Source organism: Syngnathus floridae, chromosome 17 (genome assembly GCF_059516105.1).
Source record: "Syngnathus floridae isolate MCC-2025c chromosome 17, RoL_Sflo_1.0, whole genome shotgun sequence".
NCBI classification, from domain to species: Eukaryota; Metazoa; Chordata; class Actinopteri; order Syngnathiformes; family Syngnathidae; genus Syngnathus; species Syngnathus floridae.
The window spans coordinates 8833228-8859804 of NC_142429.1; the positions used below are offsets into that span (position 1 = coordinate 8833228).

Below are 26577 nucleotides of genomic sequence, written 5' to 3' on the forward strand. Positions count from 1 at the left end.
TTTCATCTCTGCATGCCACTGACTCCTGGTGCATTGGGTGGGAAGGCTGCACCAGTCAGAGAGCAAGAAAGAAAGTGACATCAGCTCCCCAATTATGTTTCCTTTTTGAGTCTCCTTGTTTCGCTTGCCTCTTCTCTGCAACACAGTGGAGTGGTGCTGATCAATTTCACAGGCCAGCAATATTTTATCTCCTTATAGCACATCGATATAGAATGCTGCGTGCATACGTGTGTGGGTGGAAGTATGTCTGTATGAAATATGGAAACGGACGTGCCCCAAAAAAATTGGGTGGAGACTTTGCGGCTAAAGTGAAAATTGTAACACATAATGTACAATTGTTACCTGTTAGGAAGGAAGGAAGAAAGAAAGGAAGAAAGGACGGGAGGGAGGGAGGGAGAGAGGAAAGAAGGCAGAGGAAGGGAGAGAGGCAGGAAGAGGAAGGGAGTGAGGAAGGAAGGAAGGAAGGAAGGAAGGAAGGAAGGAAGGAAGGAAGGAAGGAAGGAAGGAAGGAAGGAAGGAAGGAAGGAAGGAAGGAAGGAAGGAAGGGAGAGAGGAAGGAAGGAAGCAAGAAAGCAAGGAAGGAAGGAAGAAAGCAAGCAAGGAAGCAAGGAAAGAAGGAAGAGGAAGGGAGAGCGGAAGGAAGGAAGCAAGAAGGCAAGCAAGGGAGGAAGGAAAGAAGGAAGGAAGGACACTGCGTTACTCGAAATGCATACAAAAAAGGAAAAAGACATTAAATCGTAATTGGGCACTTGGACCTGCGGTGTAAATCCAGCCTAAGTAACACCGGGAGGAACAATCAAGCAGGATGATTAATGTAGTGAAGAGAGGAAAGGAAGGAAATAAGAGTAAAAATAGTAGGTAGACAAAAGTAGGCAGTAGGCTAAGAAAGAAGACAGCAAGGAAATAGGACTGAAGGCTTTATGAGCTTGAAGGAACTAAAAGGAGTTATGAAAAGAGGAGAAGTAAATAAGAACTGACAGTTTGCAAGAACATGAAGAAAGGGAACAAATATCTCAAGGAAGGAAGAAGGGAAAAAGTGACAAATATGGATGAGCCATATTTGTTAATTTGGAGGGAAAATAGAAAAGATCGAAAAACAAATTAAGAGGGCATGTAAATCCAGTCAAGCTCAGAGAGTCAAAACCATAGACCAGCACTTTTTCATTGTGACCATGGTCACCTCTTCCACTTTATCTACACAACTCTTGAGCCTCAGCCATGACCAAACGGGCTATTAAATATGAGGCATTTAAAAGCAAGCGAGAAGCGGTCGGAGATACATGGCGTCCATTTAAAGTCCATTACAATGGCGCGAATACTTAGCGATTTACAGCGGCCATTTATTTAGGGAAGCTCGCTCGAATGAACTAGTTAAAGCAATCCAGAGGCTTGATGGCCAATGAGCTCATTGCTCAGCTAAGGCGCCCAAAATAACACACAGCATTGCAATGGTGAGCTCTGGTCTTTGTTATGTTTCTTTTTCTCCTGCAAAGGGATTCTCTGAGATAACTTGTCAATCAAACAGGGATGCTGTGATGCCTTTTTCCTTGTCGTTTCTGAAGGTGGCGATAGATGATGGTATCTGCTTATACAAGAAACAAACAGTAATGATGAAGAGAAACAATGAAAAGTGAAACATGACGCCCAAGGCATGCAGAGAACTAAGAATTACCGCTGCGCCATGACTAAAGTTGGCTAAAACATTTTACAATCATACGTACAGAAATGAAAATAGAAAATGTAATTTATTTATAATTTTAAAAAAGACCCCTCCAAAATAAACAAATAAATAAACAATAATAAAATAAACAAAGAGATTAAATAAATAAATAAACAAACAAATAAATAAATAAATGTGACACCAGAACACACAGCTCCTACCTTCTCCCACTCTCTCTCTTTGTTCAGAACAATGACCACCAACTTTGGATGTTCTTGATATCCATCGTCCGTGAAAGACAAGTCTCTGCCTTCCCATGTCACATTCATCATGTACCTGAGACAGGAAGGGACAAAATATTCACATTAGCAGAAAAAGCAGACAAAAGTGTGTCGACGCCCTTCCGCCCCCTCCCACACACACTCAGATATTCCAATATCTACTCCAAAAGGTTTGTCCCAGGAGTTATGGTCTAACACGACATCACACACTCACAGAGGCTGTAATGAGTGACCCACGTGGCAGGTTACATTAGCTAAGATGGAGGGCAATGGGAAGATATTCTTGGAGGAACATGGCCCCCACATTAATCATAACTGTCCTTCCTCACTCTGGCTTTTTTTTTTTTCAATCTGTGGTACCAGAAAATCCTTCCCCGAATAAAAAGGAGGAGGGACGTGAGCATCTGTTCCTCCAAACGCATAAACTTTCAATGGTCATTTGAAAAAGGAGATTTAAGGGTCCGGAAAGTGTTTTGCGATCAAATCGAAATGATCCAAGCAACCAGGTGAGCATCATTTAGCTGTCGGATTTTACTGGAGACCCGGCGAATCAAATGATGTGCGACAGCGGCAGACAGAGCTTTGCCAAAATCAATGTCAGCATGCAGGCCACTCTTTTAGACGACAGCCCAGTCTGCACTTAGCGGCAGACTTGGCATCAATCGCATACTCCTTTTCTGTTTTGCTCTCTGATCCTTTCCTTTTCATTCCTTTCTCAGCATCAATCTATTCAAACAACTTTTTAGCATCTTCTAGGATTGTACCGTATTTTCTGCACTATAAGGCGCACCTAAAAACCTCCAATTTTCTCAACAGTGTGCCTTATAATCAGGTGCGCCTTATGTATGGACCAATATTGAGGCACGACAGCAGGCGTGTCCAAAGTCCGGCCCGCGGGCCAAATGTATATATGTTATATATAGACAAAGTTTTAAAATGGGCCATTCATTGAAGGTGCGCCTTATAATCCGGTGCGCCTTATAGTGCGGAAAATACGGTAAACAAAACTCCTTGTGACTTGCATGCTGCCTTACGGTCATAACCCATCACCCTCTTCTGGATCCAAGGTAAATAAGTCTGATCCCACAAAAGAGAAAAGAATTAAAAGATGATCTTGCAAGATGAGATCTGGATTCGGAAACCCATGCAAAGTTGATAAAATGATTTGACACCAACCCCAGCAGACTTTGTGAGCAAAATCTAAATCTTAAAACTCCATGCAACACTCTTAAGTTGCTTTTTTGTATGTGCTCTTGGCTATTCAGTTCTATTTAGGTAAATACTTAAACCTGCTCATGAGTGTTGCTAGGATACGCACATCATGAGCTACGTGCAGCAAGATGACCTGAAAGTGAACTGAATGAATGAACACACACACACACACACACATAAATGACTTGGCCCACCTCATCAATTTGCAATGCAATGCTTACGTTCTCTGGTTCAAGCACGATCCACCAGGCTGCAGTAACCAGTGGAACACTTCGCTCCATATTAATGAAAACGGGGGCAGAGGTGAGCCAACAGTGGAGTTAGGGTCACCCCCCCCAAAATATTTAGAGTGTAAATGGTGCCAGACAGACGGAATGAGAAGAAGGGAAAGTATGACGAGCCAAGCCTCAGCTGAGTTTGGATAAAAATATCCTCAATGTTAGTGTGTCCTCCTTTTCTCCACTTTTGGAGTTACTTTTTTTGAGTCCCAGCATAAATAGAAAAAAAGAAATCCCACTTCCCTTGTAATTTATTATACATTTTATAATTTTTACACAGCGAATTTTATTTTAAATATTTTACAAATTTATTTATTTATTACTATTTTTTGTTAGAAATTTTATTATATCTTGCAGCTACATGGCAAGCATGATATACTGAAAACATAATATTACAATATTAATTCAAAAAAACAAATAAAGATTAAAGCTAAACTTAGATTGTCAATCTTTGAGACTTTTTTTTGTTTAAAAAAAAAAGCCCAACATCATTTTCATGAGCTCAGAATCCTCATTATTTTCACTTGAAAGTGGAATTAAATGTCTGCTTTTTCTTTGTAATGAACCATGGCATGCTCGCACACTGGCGCCCGCCCGCTGTTTGTGATTTATTGACTTAATTCAGCGCCTCGCGCTCCCGATGTTACCTGCGGGGTAAGTGACAATAAAATCACTGCCACACAAAACAATTTACTTTTGAGGAAGTCGAGTCATCCAACACATCACTCACGGAGAAGACATTTATCTATTATTACTTGTACACCAGACCTTAATTATGACTATTCATCATTTATTCAAAAGTATACGATAAATCGATTCTCCTATTAATTTAGCAACATATTTATTTTAGCTGCTGTGCTATTTTTATTAATGCATTTTCCCTTGTGTGTTATTTTGAGATCAGGGGCTACATTTTTTTTTATGTAATCCTGTAAAATATTACATTTTTAATTCTTACCCATTTGATCTACGTCTGCCTCAGTTTAAACCTTCCCTCCTTATCTCTCTCCCTCGCCATTGACACACTGACAACTTTTAATGGCCCACAGCGCTGACCTAGGTCTGACCAATCATGTTCCTCAAGTCCGGGTCACGAGGCCTCATTGGCTGAGTTCTCTCAACCAGACAGAGCCATCTGTGGCCCCTCATCACCTGGGAAACAACCTGAGGCAACTGAGCATGATGGGAGTAAAGTCAGCTGGCAATCGCATGGCCTGATTTCTCTCTTTAATATCATAAACAATGCTTACCTGAAGAAAAAAAAAAAAAAGATTTTTTAATATACTGTACAATATTGCAAGGTGAGTGTGTCTTCTGTGTCATATTGTAAGCCAGACGGAGCTGGCACGATGTAAAATATTTCCCACTGGCTGCTTCACAGCTATAAAAAGGTTAGAAGGAGAGGGTGGAGATGTGAAAAAAGAAAGGAGGAACAGAAGGAGTCATCAAGGGGCTCTTGAATTTTAGAGCACAGCTTCCCTCAACTACCCATTTCTCCATCTCCTTCAACATAAAGTTCTTCCTCAACTCTCAGTCACCTCTTTATCAGGCTCTTTTCCCACTCCCGCCCTTTCTTTAAGTTCTGGCGCTTGTTAATGCATCTCGCTATGCTCTACTTACACAGGATTGAACATAATATAATTATCAGAGAGGACAAAAATGAAAATGATATTGTTGTGGGTGTAAGATGTAAAGTAGAAGAGAAGCTGGTGTAAGCGTGTCTGCCAAATAAATTAAATATGACGCATACAGCAGAGGACAATGAATTTTTTTTTGGACACAGCTAGTCGGATTTGAGCTTTCACTTACTTGTGTAGCGCGCTAGGTGGCAGCTTGCTGGTTTTTTCCATCTGGCCGTAACAAGACGTTCGAGCTTCGGGGATGTCGCCGTATTCATCCAACATGGCCGCTGCCGCTGACGTTATGATCCCCAAACCATCACGTACGCGAGCTTCCAAAGGATAATCCCAGTCATCATAGGAGACCGAAATCATTCCTGATGGGAATGCTTCAGGGGTTATTTCCGGGTTGCCGGTGGTCAGAGAAGGTACGATCCAGATGTAACCGAAGCCTGTGAGACCCAGAGAGCGAGCCTCCTCCAGGATGTAGACGGCCTCGTCCTTGGAGCAGTAGAGGAGAACGACCGGCGACTGGACCTTCTTCAGCATGATCTGAGACCGGCTGTCTTCCTCCACTGCATCCAGAGTGATGATATTCTGCAGGTCCCAGCCAACAAAACTGCAAAGATGGGAAGCATTGAAATCTATGACAATCTGGTACCAAGGACAGTTCCAAGCACTAATGAAAGCACATAATGAAAGTTAATCAGCATTTTTTATTTTTTGGATTTGTAAAATAATTTAAAAAAATGTTTTACAGACCCCATGGGATATCCTTGCCGCCCCCATGCCCCCCCAAAGGGAAAAAAAAAATTAACTCAAAGAAACACATCTGTCTCCATACCACCATTTCTGGTGCACCATTGGGACTAAACCTCAAAACCATCTTGCTAAAAATAGGACAAACTTCAATCGCCAAAGATCAGATAACTTCCCTTTTGTAATCCATCTTTCTAGAAAGTTATCCAAAGTGAGAGGTAACAAGTGCTCATTAAAGAAAAGACTGATAAGATCATTTATCTTTCTTATCTAAAGGCTGATTTAAAAAAAAAAAATGTCCAAAGTGATAATATTCAGCAGATCCCATTACACAAAGGGGAATAGCATGGATGGAAAAATATGTTATGATTAAAGGCACGATCCGTAACAAATTGATAGAAGACAAATTTCACCCTAAAGCTAATATAATAAAAGACATCAATAATTATGTGAACATTAAACGAATGATTTTCGCTTTTACAAAGTCTTCATCGTTTTTGGACCACTCTATGGACATTGAACACCATATATATTGCAATATGTTTTTATTTATTTTTTAAAGGCAGGCATGATTTCATGTATCATGCATCTTTAGCAATAACACCCCCCACCTTCTGGTTCTGCAGTATCTAGGCTGCATTTCATGTAGGGCTCCTGAGAGTACCATAACATCTGCCAGCTCAGCCTTGACTCACTGAGCTGACTGGCCCATTTTATTTTCACTTGAGATGATAGAGGTTCTTTGCTATTAAAGCTGTCTGCCCATGACCAAGCCCCAGTGAGCAGGTCGAACAGCAACACGGGAACTGGACAGTTAATTATGGACACTCATGCAAATTATTTCATCTTTAATTAATGATTTATGATTATTCCTGCATTGAGGTCAATAATCAGAGGGAATAAATATTTCCATTTCCACACTATGTGTACTCTCGGCAGACAATAGTTCCGTTTGTGTTGTTCTGATACTCCCCCCCCCCTCCAACCAATCAAATATGAAAACAGCAGTAAATATTTTTTGCACTAACATTAAAATTCAACCATAGTTGTCGAGTCATAACTGCTGGATTCTGAACATAATCAAGTATATTATATCGTGATAGTTTTAAATTAATACTTCATATTTTGGCATATATCAAATTGAAAAAAATGCAAAAAAAAATCTATTTCAGAGGTGGAAGAGACAAAAAATAGATATTAAATAATATTAAATCTATAAAAAAAATCTATACCACCTCAGGTAACAAAGGATTCTTGTTTTTATTTGTCTCATCATCCTCATTGTACTAAAACAACACAGTTTGGATCAACTTAGATTGAAATAATTTACAGACTACTAACCATCACCATCATCTCAGAATTGCTGAAGCATTTATTTGTCTCGCAGCTAAATATTATAGGCTGCTGCGCTGTTAAGCATTTGACTACAACATCAGTCAAAATGACCTAGAGGTGTGGTAGACAGCAAAGCTGCAGGAATACTAAACCAAACTGTCAACCACATTAATTTCAAAAGTGCTGCTTAAATCCTTGTGGGCTGCTGTGTTTGAAACCAATATGAGGAACGGAGATGAAACATCCAAGGCCAAATACTGAGTGCAGTAAGTCGCCAAGACAGTAAACAACCTCATTCACCGCAGGGACATCTGCTATCATGATGGATGAGATTATACTACAAAAATGGAGAAATTATTCAGGAAATAAAATGCTGGGAATCCACTGGAGTCATTTTTAAGACGTGGTAATTTGGGAACTATCTGATAAAAGGAAATCCCATTGGTGTGTTTGTTTTTAGTTTTAACAGTAATTTAATTTATTTCTGAGAGAATTATATTTTGCTGTGTGAGAATAAATACCAGAAGCCTCGTTTTGTTTTCATATTATGTTTTCCGGCTTTTAGAACTAAATGGAGCAAATATGAAATTAAATGAATGTAACTGTAAGTAAATATCTGGATCAAGATATTAAATGTTTTTATTATTTATCCTGCATTTGTAATAAAGTACAAAATAAAATAAATGTTACCTGTTGTCTACTGTCGTTTTTAGAATGTTGATGAACTCCTGGTAGCCGGGGAACTTTGACGTAACGATAGAAAATATGTGCCAGTCGTACTCCTCCATGATGTTCAGCATCAGCAGAGCCTCCTGCTGGATGGAAGCACCAAACTGGAAGAACGTTGACTTATCATCCTGAAAAGACAACAATGAGAAGATTTTATTAGATCCAGAAGTCCATTTGGTTGAACATTCTAAAAATCTTTCTAAGAACTAACAGACTTGTGGATGCACACACACTAAAGCAGTTTAGCGTACACATGGAAAACAGTGTATGGATGTTCTGAATAATTCAATTAAGTCCAAATTGGATTGACGCAGTGCAGACAAGCTGCAGAACTCTCCCAGGTCGAGTTGACTTGGAATGAGGGTTCTATTCACGCTGACTCGCTCAAACACACTCCATTAAACTGAACTCTGGATTGTTTCCCCATTTAATTTATTCCAACATTTGATTGGACGGCACTGACAAGCACTACCGCAGGTGAACAAATTAACTCCATTTATGTCGGTAGATTTGCACTAAATGACTCATTTGTGTGAGGTGGAATGAGACAAAAATAATGGGAGAGGAGCAGGGGGGAGTGAGTATTATGTTACCAGACACCCCCTCCCTCCGGAAATATTCGTGGATTCTCAGATGTTAGATAAAAAAATGTTTGGGTAGAAGGGAGTATATAATAAATCTTTCTTAATATTTACTGATGAATTTGGGGAAGGGTGTAAAAATGTTTTTGTGGACCTCCTGAGATTTTGTTGGTGGCCCCCCCAAGGAAAAAAAAATCCTAGCTCCGCCAGTGCAAATCCAAAAGACTAAATGTGAAGAACAATTCACTGTGGCCTGAGATCATACATGGTGATCCGATGATTACACATTGACAGAGTAGCTTGGAATTGCATTTGTGACCATGGGAATTTTCTCAGCCACGCTACATGCATGACCAAGCATTTGCTTCACTAGTACGATGATGCCCTCAACTGTGTAGTCAATGTTAGCAATAATTGTGCATCTTATTTGCCTCTCCTATATGAAGACTGTTTTTTTTCTCCCGTCCTGTGTATGTGAGCTTGTACGCTTTAATGTCATAGAAACTCGAGAAATGCTGGAGCATGGTGGCTCGGCAAGGAGGTCATGTTGTAAGACTTGTCACTTTCTGTCTTCATCACAGCGGGAGTCAACACTCACACTTTGCACCAATGCAGGGATAACTGTGACGAGCAAGGAGATTTAGGAATGTTGGCTCGACAGTATATAGAGTATTAATATTGCATATTTTGATCCTCTCTTAAATGAATAGTTACTGTTATAAAATGATAGACAGCAGTTGAGATTTTTTTTTTTTATGCAACAGTTGGTTTTTGTGTAGCACTTCATGACTAGCAAAATCTATTTGTATTAAATGTGTTTGAATTATTTTTTGTGGTGTATAGGTATAAATTATATAGATTTATGTAAAAGTTAATTTTTCAAAATTGTGAGATTTCTGTGACATGAACAAACATGAGAATTTGGCATTGTCTGGTTTAATAGCACACATGCATAAAGTGCAAACACACACTCACCCTGCTAAAAATCAAGAACCCTTTAAATACTTGTCATATTGAGTAAAGAGATGTCTTCATTTGAACGGCTGCACTAGTGTCACGAACAGCATGTTACATGCTGAGCTCTAAAGCCCGCGAGTGTTCACTGGAGGAGAGCCTCAATGATATGACAAAAAAAAAAAATCCTCTGTCGCACGTTGCTAAATATAACCAGACATGGATAGAAATAGCAGCAGCAAAACAATACAGATGGATTTTTTTTCGGGGGGTAAAATTCCAAATGGGCAATGCTCAGAGTCACCACAGCCAAATAATAATAAAAAAAATGCATATTTTCCAGATTCATCATTCCTGTGCATTTCCCATTAAAAATGAGCCTATTATATTAATGCAAATTAGGTACTAAAATTTGGAATGTGTTTTGGACACCAAACAATCCAGTGGCTTTCGACTAATTTCACCCTCATACATATTTTGATAAAATCCTACGCATGATGTCACAGGCGAGTATTTTTGGCAATAAATTTCCATGGCTCAAACACACTCAGAGAGGAAGAAACTTACTCTAAGTGTATAGCACGATGGCAGCATTGTATATATATATATATGTGTGTGTGTGTGTGTGTGTATATAACTGCTGTGGTTTCTCTGTCAGGACTTTTTAACAAGCAGCCAAGCCCCCCACGGGGAAACACTGACAAAATAACATCATCCCCTCTCTCTCTCTCCCCCCCTCCCCTCCCTGCCTCTATCTTGGTCTATGCATTTGCTTCACTCTCCCACTCTAATAAGTCCAATATCTTCCTCCCAGTGTCTTCCTTTAGTTTCGTTAACTCACTGTCCAGGAGGTCTGTTTTTTTTTTTTCTCTCTCTTCACCCTTCCCCTGATCTAAACTGCACACTCCCACCCACACCTTATGTACCGTACTTTTCGGACTATAAGCCGCACATAAAATTCATGATTCAGGGTTCAACATGTGAGAAAAAGGTAGCGACTTATAGTCCGATATTTACGGTACTCATAAAGGCCGATACTTTGCTGCACTCCTCTGGGAAACACTTTTTTTTTTACAAGTTGGCATCATGAGCATTCAGAAGTGGATTTTTAAGTTCCTCCCAAAAAAAAAAAAATCATAATACCAAAGGAACTTCAAATGAGAGGCTCCGAATGGTTTGTTGTCGTCATTCCCGGGTCATCATTACGAAAGTTGTCAAGTTGCCAGCAGCAGCAGTAGCAGCAGCAGCAGCAAGCATCGTAATTATTCTCTTCATCTTAGCTGTCTTAGCCGCTCGTGCTGTCCTAATCTCATCCTCCGGCATCGCCTCCTTTTACTTGCTGCTTCTTTCTTTGCTGCTTTCATTTGAAGGTTTCTTGTCCTACTTTCCCTCTTTGCTTTGTACCCAATTATCAATTCCTAACTCCTAACTATCGTTCTCTGCGGAAGCACTTCTTCCTCTTAATCCTTCGGCACACATTTATAAGAATACATCGATAGCGTGATTTAAATTAGCGAAGCTACGATTGAAATAAAACTAGAAATTAGATGCAGGGAACTTTTTTTTTAATAATTATCACTGATAACAATTTAAACCCTTTTTATACTTCCAAAAATGATTCCCAAAACATTCTAATATAATTTTTCACACGCTGACAAAATTACATTTAATAAGAAACGGCTTAAAGATCAATAAATAAAAAAATGCAGGAGTACAAAAACGCAGATGTATGTCATTGTTGCGCAACACACAAAGACCAATAATTCCCTTCTTATTCATCGTTGTCAAGAAGAAAAAAACGAATCAGAATGAGGGAAAAAAAATCAAATAATCAAATTATTTCACAATTAATTACAATTTGAATAATAGTAAAATGACAGGGCAATGATAGATGGACTCTTATACAAAAAAAGACATATACATAACAAAAGCCGTTCCATCGCTCATCTTATTACCCCCGCCGCTTCAAGTTGACATACAACCATGTGGGGTTAAATCAATAACGCATAATTTGCTGATCGCAAAAGCTGCATCAGTCAGCTGTTATGGCCGTCACTAACTATGCTGCTGACAGTATCAGTGATTCATCAGTGCAGCCACTGACAGACACGCACTGACACAGAGAGACCTACTTTCAAGGAGGACGCAAACCTAGCTGGGTGGCGGCCGGGATGGGATGCCATTGGGATGGATGAAACGAGCGGCGGGAAGATAAATGCGTAGAAGAGCACAGAGAGGATGGCCAACATTGAAGAGGGGAAAAAGAGAACAAGCGGGAGGATGTATTGGTTGTGTTACAGACTATGAAGAGCAGCTATAGTTCAGCATGACTGGAGCTCGCGTCATTTATTTTATTGTCACGGGTAAGATGAAACAATCCAGTTTCATTTTGCTGCATTTTTCACTCATTTAACATAACACAACTAAGTTTTAAATGTCTCGTTAGAGAAGAAGAATTCAATCTGAATTAGAAGCAGTTGCAGTACTTACTGCAACCACTAGAGGCGCTGTTGGTTAAGCTTCAAATACTTTTGCTGCTTCCTTCCAAATGCTTTATCATTGCTTACCATTGATATTGGAATGAGTAAAGGACAGAAAGATTGAAAGTGAGCTGTTTTCCCATATGGATCCAAGCAGTAATGCAAAGGCATAGATTTCCCCTTTACATTGACAAAGTGCACAGTAAGTGCTCTTCCCCCCAACCCCATCATCATCTCTAAACTTTCCCATTCCCGGTTTGATTGGATGCCAAGCCAAGCCTGCAGAGTAATTGGCTGCTTTCAATGGCCAAACAGAAGGACAGCACCCCTGGGAGGAGTCCATCAGGCCAGATCTGTTAACAAAGTGCAGACTTTTACACCCAAACAAACTCTGGGCCAGTAAGGGACAATCGTAAATTGTGATTTACATCTTTAGGAGGAAAATATTTGAATTATGACCAGTTCCGTGACAGGAAAGATTGAATGCGGCTGATATATATGTACCGTAAATTTTCGGACTATAAGCCGCTTCTCAAATTTTGAACCCTGAATCACAAATTTTACTTGTCTTATAGTCCAAAAATTACGGTAATTGTAGGGAAGATAGTCAAAGTTCAAACGGTCACAGAGCCCCGGCGAGCAACTTTGACGGAAAACAAAAATGAGTCAGCGATGACGCCGGTTGGAGGCAAACAAACATCTTTGAGTATCGGGGTCGTCCTCACGCAGCCTCGCTGGAGGAGCGAGGACGGTAATGTTATCTGACTTGAGTCGTGAGTGGACACAAGCATCTGTGGCTCTTTGCTATTTCAACAGAGAGGGAGCGACTCAACTGGGTCAAAAACACATTTGTACAGCCAGGTTTGATTAGCACAGCCTCTCTGGTGGGCCACCGACCAGAACATTTGTGCAATGGAGCTGATAAACCACAACAAGTCTTCTCAATTTTTATACTGACATTGAAGGAAAGCCTTGAACATGCAGGCTGGAAGGGATGACGAAGAATGATAAATATTTACCAGATTTTACGCACTATAAGTCACGCTTATTTTATGTCGGCCGGCTGGTCATGTGACGTGTTTCTGTTGCCAACTCAAATCTGTCAAATGTGAACCATAAAAGATTCAATTGTCACATTAGTAATAATTTAATCAAAAAAAAATACTGTTGATATTTATTGTATGTGATAAATTACGATAGCCTTCGCTATAGGACCTATAGTATAGGTTAACTCATTCAGTGCCATTGACGGGTATAGACGTCAAAGATATTAACTCAATGTTCATATAAGGCCTCAATCATAAATTATGATTTCTTGTAACTGGATTGACAATATCTTAAAATATTAAAATAACAGACCTAAGTTTTCCCTGCTTATTAGTAACAAAAGCTTCAACCTTCAACTCATATTCATGAAAAGCCGTGTTGCAAAAAGTATAAAGAACACAGCTGCAAGCTAAATACATTGAATTTTCTTTGTCAGAACTGCTTTGAGAAAATATGGACTCAAATATTTCCTCAGTTGTGCAAGGCCTTATCAGCAAGGGAAAAGGAGATGACCCACTTTAAAGCTCTTCTGTAGTTTCAAATCATCTTTAGAGGAAAAAAAAGTCGAGGCCAAGAATATAGCGTGGACATGAATAAAAAAAAAAATCACCTAAAGATGACAAAAACATTTGCAGTTGTATTTGACATGTCAACTTTGAGTTTAATCTTTTTATTTGACCAATTCCTCCCTCATGTCCTCCTATTGTCTCTCTCATCTCCCTCTGCTGCTCCGCCTTTATTTCTACTCATCCCTTCATCTCTCTCGGTGTCTTTATGGATCGGCTATGAGCTTCTAGTGATTTGTTTGGAAGCCTTCTCCTCAGACCCCCCGTGGACTTCTGCAATATTAATAAACGCGCACATATGCATACTGTAGATAGATGCGCTTGGCATCTGGGAAAACCAAAAATGGGGCAGAAACAGTGGAAGTGAAAAAGTACTAATTTGCAAATCAAAGACATTATGAGTCACGTATTTATAGGCACTTCAGCCAAGGGGAAATCTCGCACTCTTTTTCACTTTTAATTTTCCTGCTTGTCTCCATTATGTATCTTGCCGCTTTGAGTGTGAATGGCTTTGATTCACATTCGTTATGAAAGGCCCAATTGGGAACGTCTGAAGACGTGCGGCGCCTAAATGAAATGAACGTGTGAGCTGTATGTTTTGGTAAATGATTAGACGGCGTTCTTTTTGTTTTTTATATGTGAGGCATGAGACAAGACCTTGTTCATTCAAATAGTTACAAAAAAATATTTTTAAAATCTTCCTTTGGGTGTTCTTGACTATGAACCAAGAAACAAGTGACTAAAAAATATAGCAATATTATTGAATAAAATATATATATTATATTATAAATAATATATCTAATATTATTTAAAAATATAGCAATATTATGGGAAGGATTATACAGCCATGTTTCTAATTATTATTACAATTAAATATATACTGCATGCATGATTACTATACTATTTGAGAAATAGTATAGCAATATTATTAAATAATATATATTTATATTATAAAAAATATTAAATGATATATCTAATATTATTTAAAAAATATAGCAATATTATGGGAAGGATTATACATCCATGTTTCGAATTATTATTACAATTAACAAAATACTGCATGCATGATTATTATACTATTTGAGAGTGGAGAAAAAACACAGGTGAAGTGGAATTAACAACCAGCTTGCATTTTCCCTTCTGGAGTATTGTCACTAAAGCACAGAAACAAAACAGACACACATTAAGCAGTGCACGTTTTTGCAAATTATGAAATGCTTCAATTTTACCATTAGAGCACACGAATGCAGCATCTATTCTCCCCCAATGTCCGCAGGCTGAAAACAGCACACACGCAATCATGTCTCAGCATGCAATGAGAAACCACGCTAGGGAGAAAGCTGGCTAAAATAAAATATTATGCATTTTTCACTTCATGAATTATATTCAAGTAATTATTCACCAAATCAAATGCAGAGTGAAACTAGACTTATTTTGGTCTGGGGGGGAAAGAATCAATGTCTGAACTCTGTGGAAGCGCACTGGGATATGTTGATGATGGATTTGCTAAAGACTGAGTCAGTGGAGTCCTTCATCAGAGGCTGACTGAAAGTGCTTTGGGCATTCAGATAAAAACTGCAAGATCGACTGCACTTTCTGGATTGATAAGGACTTTCCAAGTTCATCTGGATTTCAAATAACTGATGAATTACACTTTTGTTGTACCGATACCAATCTTATGTTAAGGTATCGGAACTTGTGGCGGCCTCTTGTTGTCATTATATGATCAGGACCTAAGAGAAAAAATGTCCCATTAAAATGCAGATGCTTAGAATCAGAAAAATAATAATATTTTCATGCATTTTCCTAAAAAAAAAATATTCATACATAGATAAATACAATATATAATATAATAAAATATTCGCAATAAATATATTTTGGAGTATTATGTTTTGGGAGGAAGTATTTAAGTCTTAAGAATACTAGTTACTAGTGGTATCGGGTGCCTTGTATCGGTATCAATGAATTGACTGCTGGTATCGGTCTGAAAAAAGCAGCATCGAGCATTTTTACATTTCAAACTTTACCACAAGTGCACTGAGCAGTTCCAATTTGCTGGACTCCCTTTTTATACTTGTGCAGTGTGGTGATATCTATTATTAAAGTGGCAATTTCAGAAAATTGTACTTTCCAATGAAAATAACACTGGACAGCTTGTAGCAGAAGATGGTGGCTAAGTGGTGGAAAGCTAAACTGGCCAACCTGACATGAGTGATCAGTGGAGTGTAAAAGACTGATTTGCGCGGCCAAAATTGTTCATGTTCATGTGTGTCAGGCCCATTTTGTCCTATTGCTTGGTTTCCCTCTTCCCCTATCGCTTCTCCCACATTAGCCCCTCCCTCCCCTGTTTCGCACGCTCCCACTGCAGTACAGTCTTTATCCTATTACAGCCTCCTTGCTTCTGTGGAGCACTTTCGCTTGTCGACACAATGAAAACTGGCAGGATGCATTACTTGGCACACTCCTCTCTGGTTCTGCCTCCCACCCACCCTTCCTTCCTTTCTCTTTTCACTCCTGAGTATTTTTTCCTTTCTCCAGCTTCCGCATCCATGGCAAGTTTGCTTGATGCTCACTTTGTATTTTTTTTCCTGTGTTAAATGAATCATTCTGTTACTCACTCATCCAACATCTGTTTGCCAAAACCACTTGTGAGAACAATGCTTTGCCAAGCTTTTGTTCTAAGGAGGAGCTCGGAACTCAAAAGCCTTCTTGAAAAAACACCCTCAGGGAAAGATTAGCTTTACTAACCCCTTTAGACCATTCTGGGTTCATCCCAGGATCTCCAACGAAAGCAAATACCGTATTTTCCGCACTATAAGGCGCACCTAAAAACCTCCAATTTTCTCGACAGTGCGCCTTATAATCAGGTGCGCCTTATATATGGACCAATATTGAGCCACTACAGCATGCGTGTCCAAATTCCGGCCCGCGGGCCAAATTTATATATCTTATATATGGATAAAGTTTTAAAATGGGCCATTCATTGAAGGTGTGCCTTATAATCCGGTGCCCCTTATAGTGCGGAAAATACGGTACATTTAAAATTAATTGCAATGTACCATGAAGATATTGAAGATATCTCCAACATAGAGCAACAATAATGCACTTTTTATTTTGAATGCATCCCAATGGGGTTCCATTAGCTCTGTGCATCTCACAGGTGCTTTTGTGAGCTTGGCAAGGAATCAGAGAAGCCCCCACTGATGGGAACGGCTCTGAATAAAGCAGAGGTTTTATTTGACGAGCCCTTCATATGGGAACACGATGGCCTGCTGGAACGTACCGAGAAGAGTGAGATGATCTTTTTATCTGTCCATTCTATATCCTATTAGAGTATCACCTTCCATCACATATGCCATTCAAAGCTTTAACAGCTTTTATGCTAAGGTGCACATTCTCGTCTCCCTACTCTCATTTCTTCTCACATGCTAAATTATTAGTAAATATTCCCACGACAAGATTTAACACACAAACAAACATCGGTGGGGACATTTTTAAATCGTGCTTATTGGTTGACTGCTTCCCAATACAATCAACTGTTTAATCACCTCCTCGGATAATTTCTGTTTTCGACATAAAATGAGCATTTGAATCAGTTTTTTGTTGAGTTTGTGCCTGATCGAGGCAGATTGACACCATTATGTCTTCTCTTCCTCCCGCCTCGCCATAAGCCAATTCATCCTAATTACTCAACTATTAAGCAGCTTTGGATCGGTACAGCTATGACTGTAATTGTGGGGATGTGAGTACTTGAGTGAGCAGAAAGGGAGGGGGGGGGGGGGGGGGATTGGATGGGATTCTATGGAGTGGGAGAAAGAACAAATTTCATCATCTTTCACCAAGATCCCCACTTCTTCACCTTTGTTTGCTCCCTTGCCACCCCCTTCATCTTTGCTCAAACTACAATGGCTGCAACCATGCGTGAAGTTTTAGACCAAGAAAAGACAAGCTGTAAATTATTGAGGAATGAAAAGACTTTTGTTTGGGTTCATTACGGATAAACAGTCCCAAATTATGAAGTATTATAAAGTAGGTCCGTGTGTTAGACTCCTCTACATCAAAGATCTCTCTCATCTTACTGGTCGTCCTTCACGATATTAATTTGTTCCATTTTTCTACATTGCCTCAAATGTGCATCATGCCACCTTTTGTTGTCTCGTCATGCAGAGGCGGAGCTAGGATGTTTTGCTTGGGGTGGCTAAGGGGCCAGCAAAACAAGTTTTCTTTTTTTGATCTTTACAAAGCCAGGAAATTCTCCCGAAAACACTGATAAAGAGTCATTATATGCTCCTTAAGGGGGACAAGAGGAAATGTTAAAAAAAAAAATCCTGAGAAAAACTGTAAATACCGTAAAATCTTACTTGTTGCACCAGAATGCATTGAGAATTTTTTGTTTTTTTTCCTGTTTCATAATGATCAACATTAGAAACTAGACGTTATACTACTATACTACTATATGTGCATAAAAGTCAAAATTATTCAATATAACAATAGTCTAAATTGTCAATGATTTTGCTTTTTGAACAGAATATAAATGCACAAATCTCAAATAATGTTTTCTGATGTCGTGCGAGTGATTCAAAATTCACACCAATTGTCTGACACAAACCATGTCCGAGTTTTGGAAGCTATTCCCATCATCAAGAATAAAAGTTGAAACAGACTGGATTCATCTAGTATCTTTAAAATCCCCACCACCACCCCATCGTTGACTCTCTCACCCATTCCAAATCCTGTCTTATCACATCCTGTTCTCCCCCCCAGCTTCTTCTCATCATCCCACTCAAACTCTTTCACTAATGAGTTCCTCCTACTTGGCTTTCCTCCTCTCTGCACATGACATGGTTTGTTTCAGTTCTGTCCTGTTATGTGTAAAAAAAAAAAAAAAAAAAATGAAACTAAGGGAGGTGGAAATAGGGGACACTGACTTCAGAGATGTGACTAATTACGTGGAAATGGTCGACATTTGTGTTTGCTGTCTCGTAACTGTTGGGGGGGTTTGGCATTCTGCAGGAGGTCAAAAATGGAGCAGAGAAACCTTGAAAAAATGACACCAAAATAAAGACGCCATTATAAGGAATGTTATTCAAAGTGGCATTGAAGCTTTCATTTTAGTTATGCGACTTCATGGGTCAACCTTCAGAGCACATGGGTCCTTTTTTGATTCCTTTCACATGAGTCATACTGCGTTTAACTTGTCTCTTATCTTCATTCAACACATCCCCGAGGCTTGAATTCAGTTTCCTCATTGATTTTGGCTTCTAGCATTTCACTTTAGTACAACAAATTCCCAAATCAAAAATTACATCCAAGGACTGTTGCTATTAAGTAAATCAACATTTTATAAACACCTGGGAGTGTAATGATTATTGAGCTTGTGCGCCACGCTACATGACACATGCAAGCAAAAACATGTCCAGAGAGTATAATCATTATCGACAGACCTCTCGTTAATTATAAAACAATACACTGGAAAGAAAGCAATGTACCGTATTTTCCGCACTATAAGGCGCACCGGATTATAAGGCGCACTGTCGGCTTTTGAGAGAATTGGAGGTTTTTAGGTGCGCCTTATAGTGCGGTAAATACGGTATTTGCATTGTTTGGTCAGTTCCTCCATTTTGAAAATTCCAAGAAACATCTTTTGTACCTTGTAGCTTCACCAAACCTAGAAAACAGTGAAGCCTTTCCTCTCAATCACCACATTCCTTCTTCATAGCAACCTTTCCTTTCAGTCCAATCCCATCTCTATTGATCAACCTCGCTGCTTTTGTTACGGTTAAATGAAGCACATAGACTCGACCAGACCTGATGGCCGAGTCTAATTCCCTGCTCATGACACTCATTCTTTACTAAGCTCAAACGGGCTAATTGAGTTTAGAAAGGGTGGGGACCTGCCATGAGAGGATGGACGGAGACTCAAAAGACTTGATGAACACTGGATAGAAAAAAAAGGTCAGCATCAAGTCACGGCGGCCTGTCACGTCCTCCGTTGCCTGATGAAAGAGGCCGAAATGATAGAGACAGACATCCATGGCAATGAGGTTAGCGAAGACGTGCTAGCAGAAAGCCTTCATGCTTATCCCGTCCATTCTCCATAGAACTCAAGATGGAAATTCACACGGTGGGAGGGAGGAATTCTCATCAGCTGGCTGCCCTCACGTGAGAAATAGTTTGGTGGATGTATTTTCTGCCGAGCGTGTCATTAATAACAGCGCATGTGCCTATTGTAATAAACGTCAACTTCAAGTTGAGCCGTGATTTAAAATGGGACACATTCAATCTTGTATGTCGAGAAGTGAATCAGTATTGTGGAGCCATATAAATATATTTATACACACACACATGGATGACGCATTTTTCTGAGGTCATCTCCCGCGTCACACTGCTTTTGCCACAGGGAACAAAACATGATAACGCAAGTATAACCCTTTTTCAACTCAGGAAGTTCCTACATTCAATTTTGCATTTTCTGAGCTTCTTCTGGAGGGCAACCAATGCACGGTGAAAAATCCTGCAGCGGAACCAAAGTATAGTCACACCTGGACTTACGACATGACACGGTCTATCGGTTACAGAACTCCGCCAAGTGGAAAAAAAAAAATTTGGCATGTCTTGTTTGATCATTTTATATTCGAATTCGTCAAGCTGGCTCAGGAGATGAAATATGTTCTGATCGATATCTTTTCTATCAAATTGATCAGAACCACGGTAGTGTGAGCTCAGGCAGATGTTCCCTGAAAATATCTGGACCACCAATCTGTTCTTGTGGGTGGTGGTGGTGGGGGGGGGGCAAACGTTCTATCAATGTGTTATTTTCTGGATTTACATCACGAGATACAGTGGTCAGATTGCATTATCCGGGACCTGCTCCTGCTCAGCGGAGGGACAGCTGCTGCCAACACAGAGACAGATTTGCAGCGCTAGCCTCCACTTTCTGGCATGGACATATGTGGGTTGCCGGGGGCTACGGCTGTCACAGGCTGTAGCTCTTCACCGAGCTAGCTGATGCGAGCGGATGGGGTCAATGTGATTGGTTGATAAGAACACAACGGTTTGGTGTGTGTGTGTGTGTGTATGTGTGTTTGTCTTTCTGCCTGCTTTTCTGGGCCTGTGTCTGCTTGACTAGTTTCCTGTTTGTCCATCTGTCTACATATCTGTCTGTCTGAGTGCAGGTCTGCTTTTTTATTTATGCTTCCTTCCTACCTGCTCGCCAAGTCTGACCATCTCAGAAGATAAAAGTAGGAATATTTTAATTGGTTAGCTGTTAGACTTTTCAAGCGACATCATATCAGTTATGGAAAATGTTGATTGGATTGAGGATGGACGGAGTGTATAGAAAATACAAATGAAGGGCCAGGATGGATGATGAATGAAGAGCAGATGAACAAAGGAAGGAGAAATGAAAAGACAGATGTAAAGAGAGAGCAAAAAAAAAAAGAAAAGAGCGAAGGAGGGAGCAAGAGTGCTGCAGTGTGACACATCAGCATTCCGAGCACAACTGCGGAAAGCGGCGCAACAAACGCAACAACCGCAATCTCTCACTCCTTCGCTCTTACGGTCACGCAAACACACACTTGCACAGCACTAAATGGTTTATCTTGTAAAACACACACGCACACACAACATAAAGCTCATTCAAGTGTCCGGTCATAAAGTCTACCGTGCGTTATCTGCACTCGCGCACACACAGAGTGCTGCAAAGCTCCTCCCCAGCGTCACATGCCGCTCAGGATACATTAACTTGATGCTTGATTGATATTGATTGTCTGACTGATCGAACTTATCTTTGACTGACTAGGTGGAAAACTGCCACGGAGCTGTCTGGAGGTACAACAAATAGATGTTTAAGTTAAAGGCTATGGTTTGCAAAACACATCAGTCCGTTATTAATGAGAGATTAATTCATCTTAAAGAGCAAATCACTATGACTACCGTATTTTCTGGACTATAAGGCGCACCGGACTATAAGGCGCACGTTCAATGAAGGGCCCATTTTAAAACTTTGTCCAAATATAAGGTGCCGGACTATAAGGCGCACCATTAATGCATCATGTCAGATTTTTAATCCAAATGAAATCATTCTCCATTTTATCTTTTTTATTTCAACTTTAGACGCAACAAATTACTTTATAATCACAAAATAATGATCCATAGCCTTTTTGATTCATGATTCATAGTCTTCAGCGGGCCACTTATGATTGATTTCATGACACAATGCTTCGGGCCAGTTTAAATTTAGGAATTTGGTCCATATATATAAGGCGCACTGTCGGCTTTTGAGAAAATTTTAGGTTTTTAGGTGTGCCTTATAGTCCGGAAAATATGAATGTGTGTCCTTACAGGTTATTAAAAGGCTTGTGTTGTTAAAATTAAAAAAACAAAGATAAATGCTATCATGTTCATTAGCATGCACAGGGTGATAACACAATCACAATATAGAGAAAACAATTATCCACAAAATGTCATGTTGACACAAGCTTCATATCAACATATTGTTTTGAATTATTCATGTGCTTAAGAAAATCAATCAATGAAGTCAATGAGAGAAGTGTTCACGCCCACAACGGTGCAAACGTACATGATAAGCTTAGTCACGCTGCACTAGCTTGCATGCCTCTATAAAAATAACAAAACTTAGTCTAGCCCGCTCTGCATTTACACCGCACCTCACGCCAGACTCGCATTAGGCTGGAAAATAGACAATAACAATCATACGTATTGCTCGGAATCATCTTTTCTTTTCAACACAAATGTTCCATTTCAGTAGCACACGGTCACATTGAGCGGATTCCCAGCCGCGCTCTCTCCAGACAATGACAGACAGCAACGTTCCCCAAAGACATTTCCCCAATCACTCCATTCCGTCCAACTTGTAGCCTCGCCGGCACCAGGCCATTTTTCACACTGATGGCCGCGCCACCCAAAGTGGGTTCTTTCAAAAACAATAAGCTCTGTGCTGATGCACGGGGTTCAATCTGGATGCTTTCCTGTCCAGGAAAGAAAAGAAAAAAAAGGCTCCCCGGGGATGTCTGCTCAAACGGTAAACAGGTATCTACTTTATCAAAAGTGTTTTGTGTGTGCATCTGTGTGCACATGCAAAAAAAACCAAATTTAATCAAGTCAGAATCGAAGCAGAAGTGTTGTGGGTGGGTGTTATTTTTCTCAAGTGAAAAAAAAAAATAGGTCATCTATTTCTTAAACAGACACACACTAATCGTTTTTCAAATAACTTGGGATCCCAACTGCTTCTTTTACAGTATCGAGTTTTTCACGAGTTATGTATGCTGTACAGTCTTTTAAGAATGAATGTCGTTTAACTCACCTTAATAGATTTTTTTTTTTCGACTTGGAACTGAATTGTGCTGAAGCTTTAAATCTCATTCTTCAGGAAATGCAGCTTAACAGAAAATTTGACCCCATTCTGTCAAACACTTATTTGGATTTTTTTTTTTTTCTTAAACAGCAATAATATTAATGAATGAGACTATTTTTGGTGGGGAGACAAAAGAAGAAGACACAATCAGCAAAAATTATTCTGGTTGACTCCCCTGACGTCTTATATGATGAGAGCATAATTAACGAGGACATACGCTGAGACCCACATTTTTCTTCTATTCTATCTCAGTTCCATATTCTTTGCTACCTGCTTCATCCCCCATCGCCATGACTTGGCCCCAAGAGCGAGAAGCAGATGGCAAACCAGGTCCACATTTCGGTGAGACCAAAAGACTTAACAAATGAGCGTAGAAACGGGGTCACCAAAGATTGGGGAGAGAAATGATGGCTTGAGAAGATGAAAGAAGGGATAGTCAAAGAGCACAGAAATCATTCCAGAGAACACAAAGTGTACAATCCCGCCTGCTCTCCAACGAGCAATCTCCACACGAATGCAGAGTGATGTCTACTCATGCATGTGCACATGGCTGTCATTCTACTAAGACATTCATGGACCTGTGAACTTCATGCCATTCCCCCGTGCAAGTGCTCAAACCACACGCCCAACCTTTATATCATTGCAAATGATTGTCAAACTCGTCTTGGCATGAGGATTGCATGAATGCATACTATTTATCTGCTGCCTTCCTCCTCGTTTATGTAAGAGTGTGTTTTATCATATCCTGACCACAGCATGAAACTATAATTGCTTCCCTAATACTAAAAAAATAAATAAGTGTATTCATTTATTATGGTTCATGATCTTTCGTATCTGCATTTTTTTTTCAATTTATTTGATTATTTCTTTATTTTTCAATTATTTTCAACAAAGTGTCCCCCAAGCAAGATATTAAATGGCCTGTTTGGTTCAAAGGGTCATCTGAGAGCGGTTGGCCTGGTTGGTTTGTCAATATAGAGCACCTATCGATTACACTCTTATTGATTTTGACATCAGTGGGCGTGGTGCAAACAGGTTGCTCAGTCATGCACTTGACAATACGACAACTGTACAGCTGTCATTCACTGACACCGACGACTAGTCATGGCAGGAACGCTCACTCGTCGAAATCAAAACAAACACGACTAAATTATCCGAAAATATTAGAGAAATAAAATAACTACCGTATTTTCCGCACTATAAGGCGCACCTTCATTGAATGGCCCATTTTAAAACTTTGTCCATATATAAGGCGTACCAGATTATAAGGCGCGTAGAATAAATAACTCAACGTGGCTCAAACGTTAATGCAATCACAATATAGTAGCACTCGAAATAGTGAAAACAATAACAATCAATAACTCAATGCTGCTCAAACGTTAATATCACACAACACACAAAATAAAAGTTAGTCCTCATCCATAGTGGTCCATATATAAGGCACACCGGATTATAAGGCGGACTGTCGGGTTTTGAGAACATTTGAGGTTTTTAGGTGCGCCTTATAGTGCGGAAAATACGGTAAATAAAGACTGGTGTGCCAAACTTTTTCCGTACATAACCATTAATGTATATCTACAGGAATACATTAAGCGATGCAGTGGCAAGCCAGGAGTTAAAAGCTCATTTGGTGAAGGGGACAAAAAGTCGAGTGAGCCAACACTGCAATCGATGGACCTAATGTGATTTAATAAGAAGCCCACAGTGATGTCTGTGAGCCCTTGATAGATATTTTATGCGGCTGCTGTAGCAATTTCATTTGGAACAAGTTCAGAGCCTTGCAGTTTTGACAATAGTTTTGGAACGTGGGAGATGAAACGAGTCAAAGGGGAAAAAAAAAAACGGTTATTGCTTGAGATGCAGTGTTAGGATATTAAACTCGGGTTGAAATGAATTTGATACAATAGTTTGGGTTTCTTGAGTAACCTTATTGACAGATAGGAGCTGCTGATACACGACAAAACACACAAAAGGGAGCAGAAAATATTGTGCTGTTATTTATGTGTGTATGTGTACAGTAAATATATAAAAATATGTGCGTCTGGATATGTTTGGCATGTGTAACGTGCCAATGAGTTGTGTCGGTTTCGTTCACGGCGATTAAAGTGAATTATTCATCAGGAATTGGATTACAAATCATGGCAGGATCAGTAAAAAATGGAAAATGAATGTTAGTGAGCGGCATGATGACAGAATTGCATTATGGGAAATGTAGGAAATGCTTCCAAACATACAATATGGATTTTTAATTCATTTCTATGAGCAATTTGTGTCATTAGAATGTTTTGATCAAAAAAATTTGTGGTTGAATAATAAAAAAAAAGAAAAATATGCATCAGAATATCTGTTACATAAATGGCGTAAGGAGACTAAAAAAAAAAAACAATTATAAATGTAAGAAATAAATTATCTGAAGAAAAATAGAAGGTAAGAAAAAAAAAGAGAAATTTACTGCAGCATTGATTTCACTTTCTTGGGGTCTCTTAAAAGGCGCTCCCTTTGCAATTTGCGGGCAAATTAAGCAAACACTTTTTATTTGCAGTGGCACAAAGAGAAACATAACCTCACAGACATGCAGAGGTGCGTCTCCAGCTGTGCTTTTAATGAGTGTGTGAGTGCAGCAGATGGAGTCGTTAGTTTCCCGGGCCACCGGCCCAGTCCCTCACTCAACCATACATCACCGGTGACGTACAGCCAAACTCAACACACCTCGTCAATGACCTTGCCTCACATCAACTTCAACAAAAACAAAGTGACGCCAGAGAGAGAGCAAGAGAGAGAGAGCGGGCGGGCGGGCGGGCGCACTTTACACTGCACTGCACCATGCGCCTTGCGCATACGCCCAAGCGCAAATGCATAAAAGATGTTTGCACATGCTCAGTTGAGAGCAATCGAGATGGAGAACCCGCTAACCGGTTGCACTGGATAGATTTCAAAAGGAAAGGTTGCTTAAGTCTACAAAAAAAGAAACAAATAGAGTTGTATATTGCATATATAAAATAAATAAATAAATGAATAAATGAATGAATAAATAAATAATTGAATAAATAAATGAACAAATAAATAAATGAACAAATAAATAAATAAATAAATAAATAAATAAATAAATAAATGCATTTTCTTCACTTCGTTTTATATTTCAAATAATGTGAAGTAGTATATTTGTTTCCATGCTTTTTCCGAACCCCACATAAACCCCTTTGCCTCAAAAGATGCAGGCAAGCATTAAAATCAAATATAAAAGGAAAAACCAAATAATAAAAGATGCCATTATAAACCACCATTTGTGACCAAATAATTATATTTAATTCCTCAAGATTCTCAGCCCTATTCCAGCCCTGCTTTTTGTCGTAAAATTACATCTCCCTTTCAGCCTCGGGGTTTCTTGAAGGTACAAAGGAGGCCATTAAAGCAATCCGCATATTATTTGATCATTTTTCCTCAACCCTTCATCTCACTCGCACATGATCTCATCCTTAAGTGGGCCTCTGATAATCTCTTTCTGTCATCACTCCGCCATCACATCTTTTGAGCATATCAAGCTGTGACGGTAAACTGCAGCATCCATCATGTTGTCGACCTCCACGACCCAGCCGTGCCCCCCCCACCATACCTATAATCTTAATCTATTTTACTCTGGTCTTCTTTCATGATTTTTTTGCAGTCACTCATTTTCTTGCATTTATTTAATTGTTTCTAT

General features: G+C 39.5%; 1 protein-coding gene across 3 annotated transcripts in view; it reads right to left on the reverse strand.

The window, feature by feature from the left end:
• Nucleotides 1-26577, reverse strand: part of grin2aa (glutamate receptor, ionotropic, N-methyl D-aspartate 2A, a) — a 69852-nt gene that overhangs the window by 19395 nt on the left and 23880 nt on the right. For 2 of the 3 annotated variants that reach the window (XM_088358287.1, XM_088358288.1), the window contains exons 3-5: nucleotides 7835-8001; nucleotides 5241-5669; nucleotides 1882-1996 (exon numbers count right to left, since the gene is read on the reverse strand). In XM_088358287.1, the coding sequence (XP_088214413.1) occupies nucleotides 1882-1996; nucleotides 5241-5669; nucleotides 7835-8001 (711 nt within the window). Of the gene's footprint in view, nucleotides 1-1881; nucleotides 1997-5240; nucleotides 5670-7834; nucleotides 8002-8124; nucleotides 8296-26577 lie in introns of those variants that run through there. The other variant, XM_088358289.1, reaches the window with a different exon arrangement.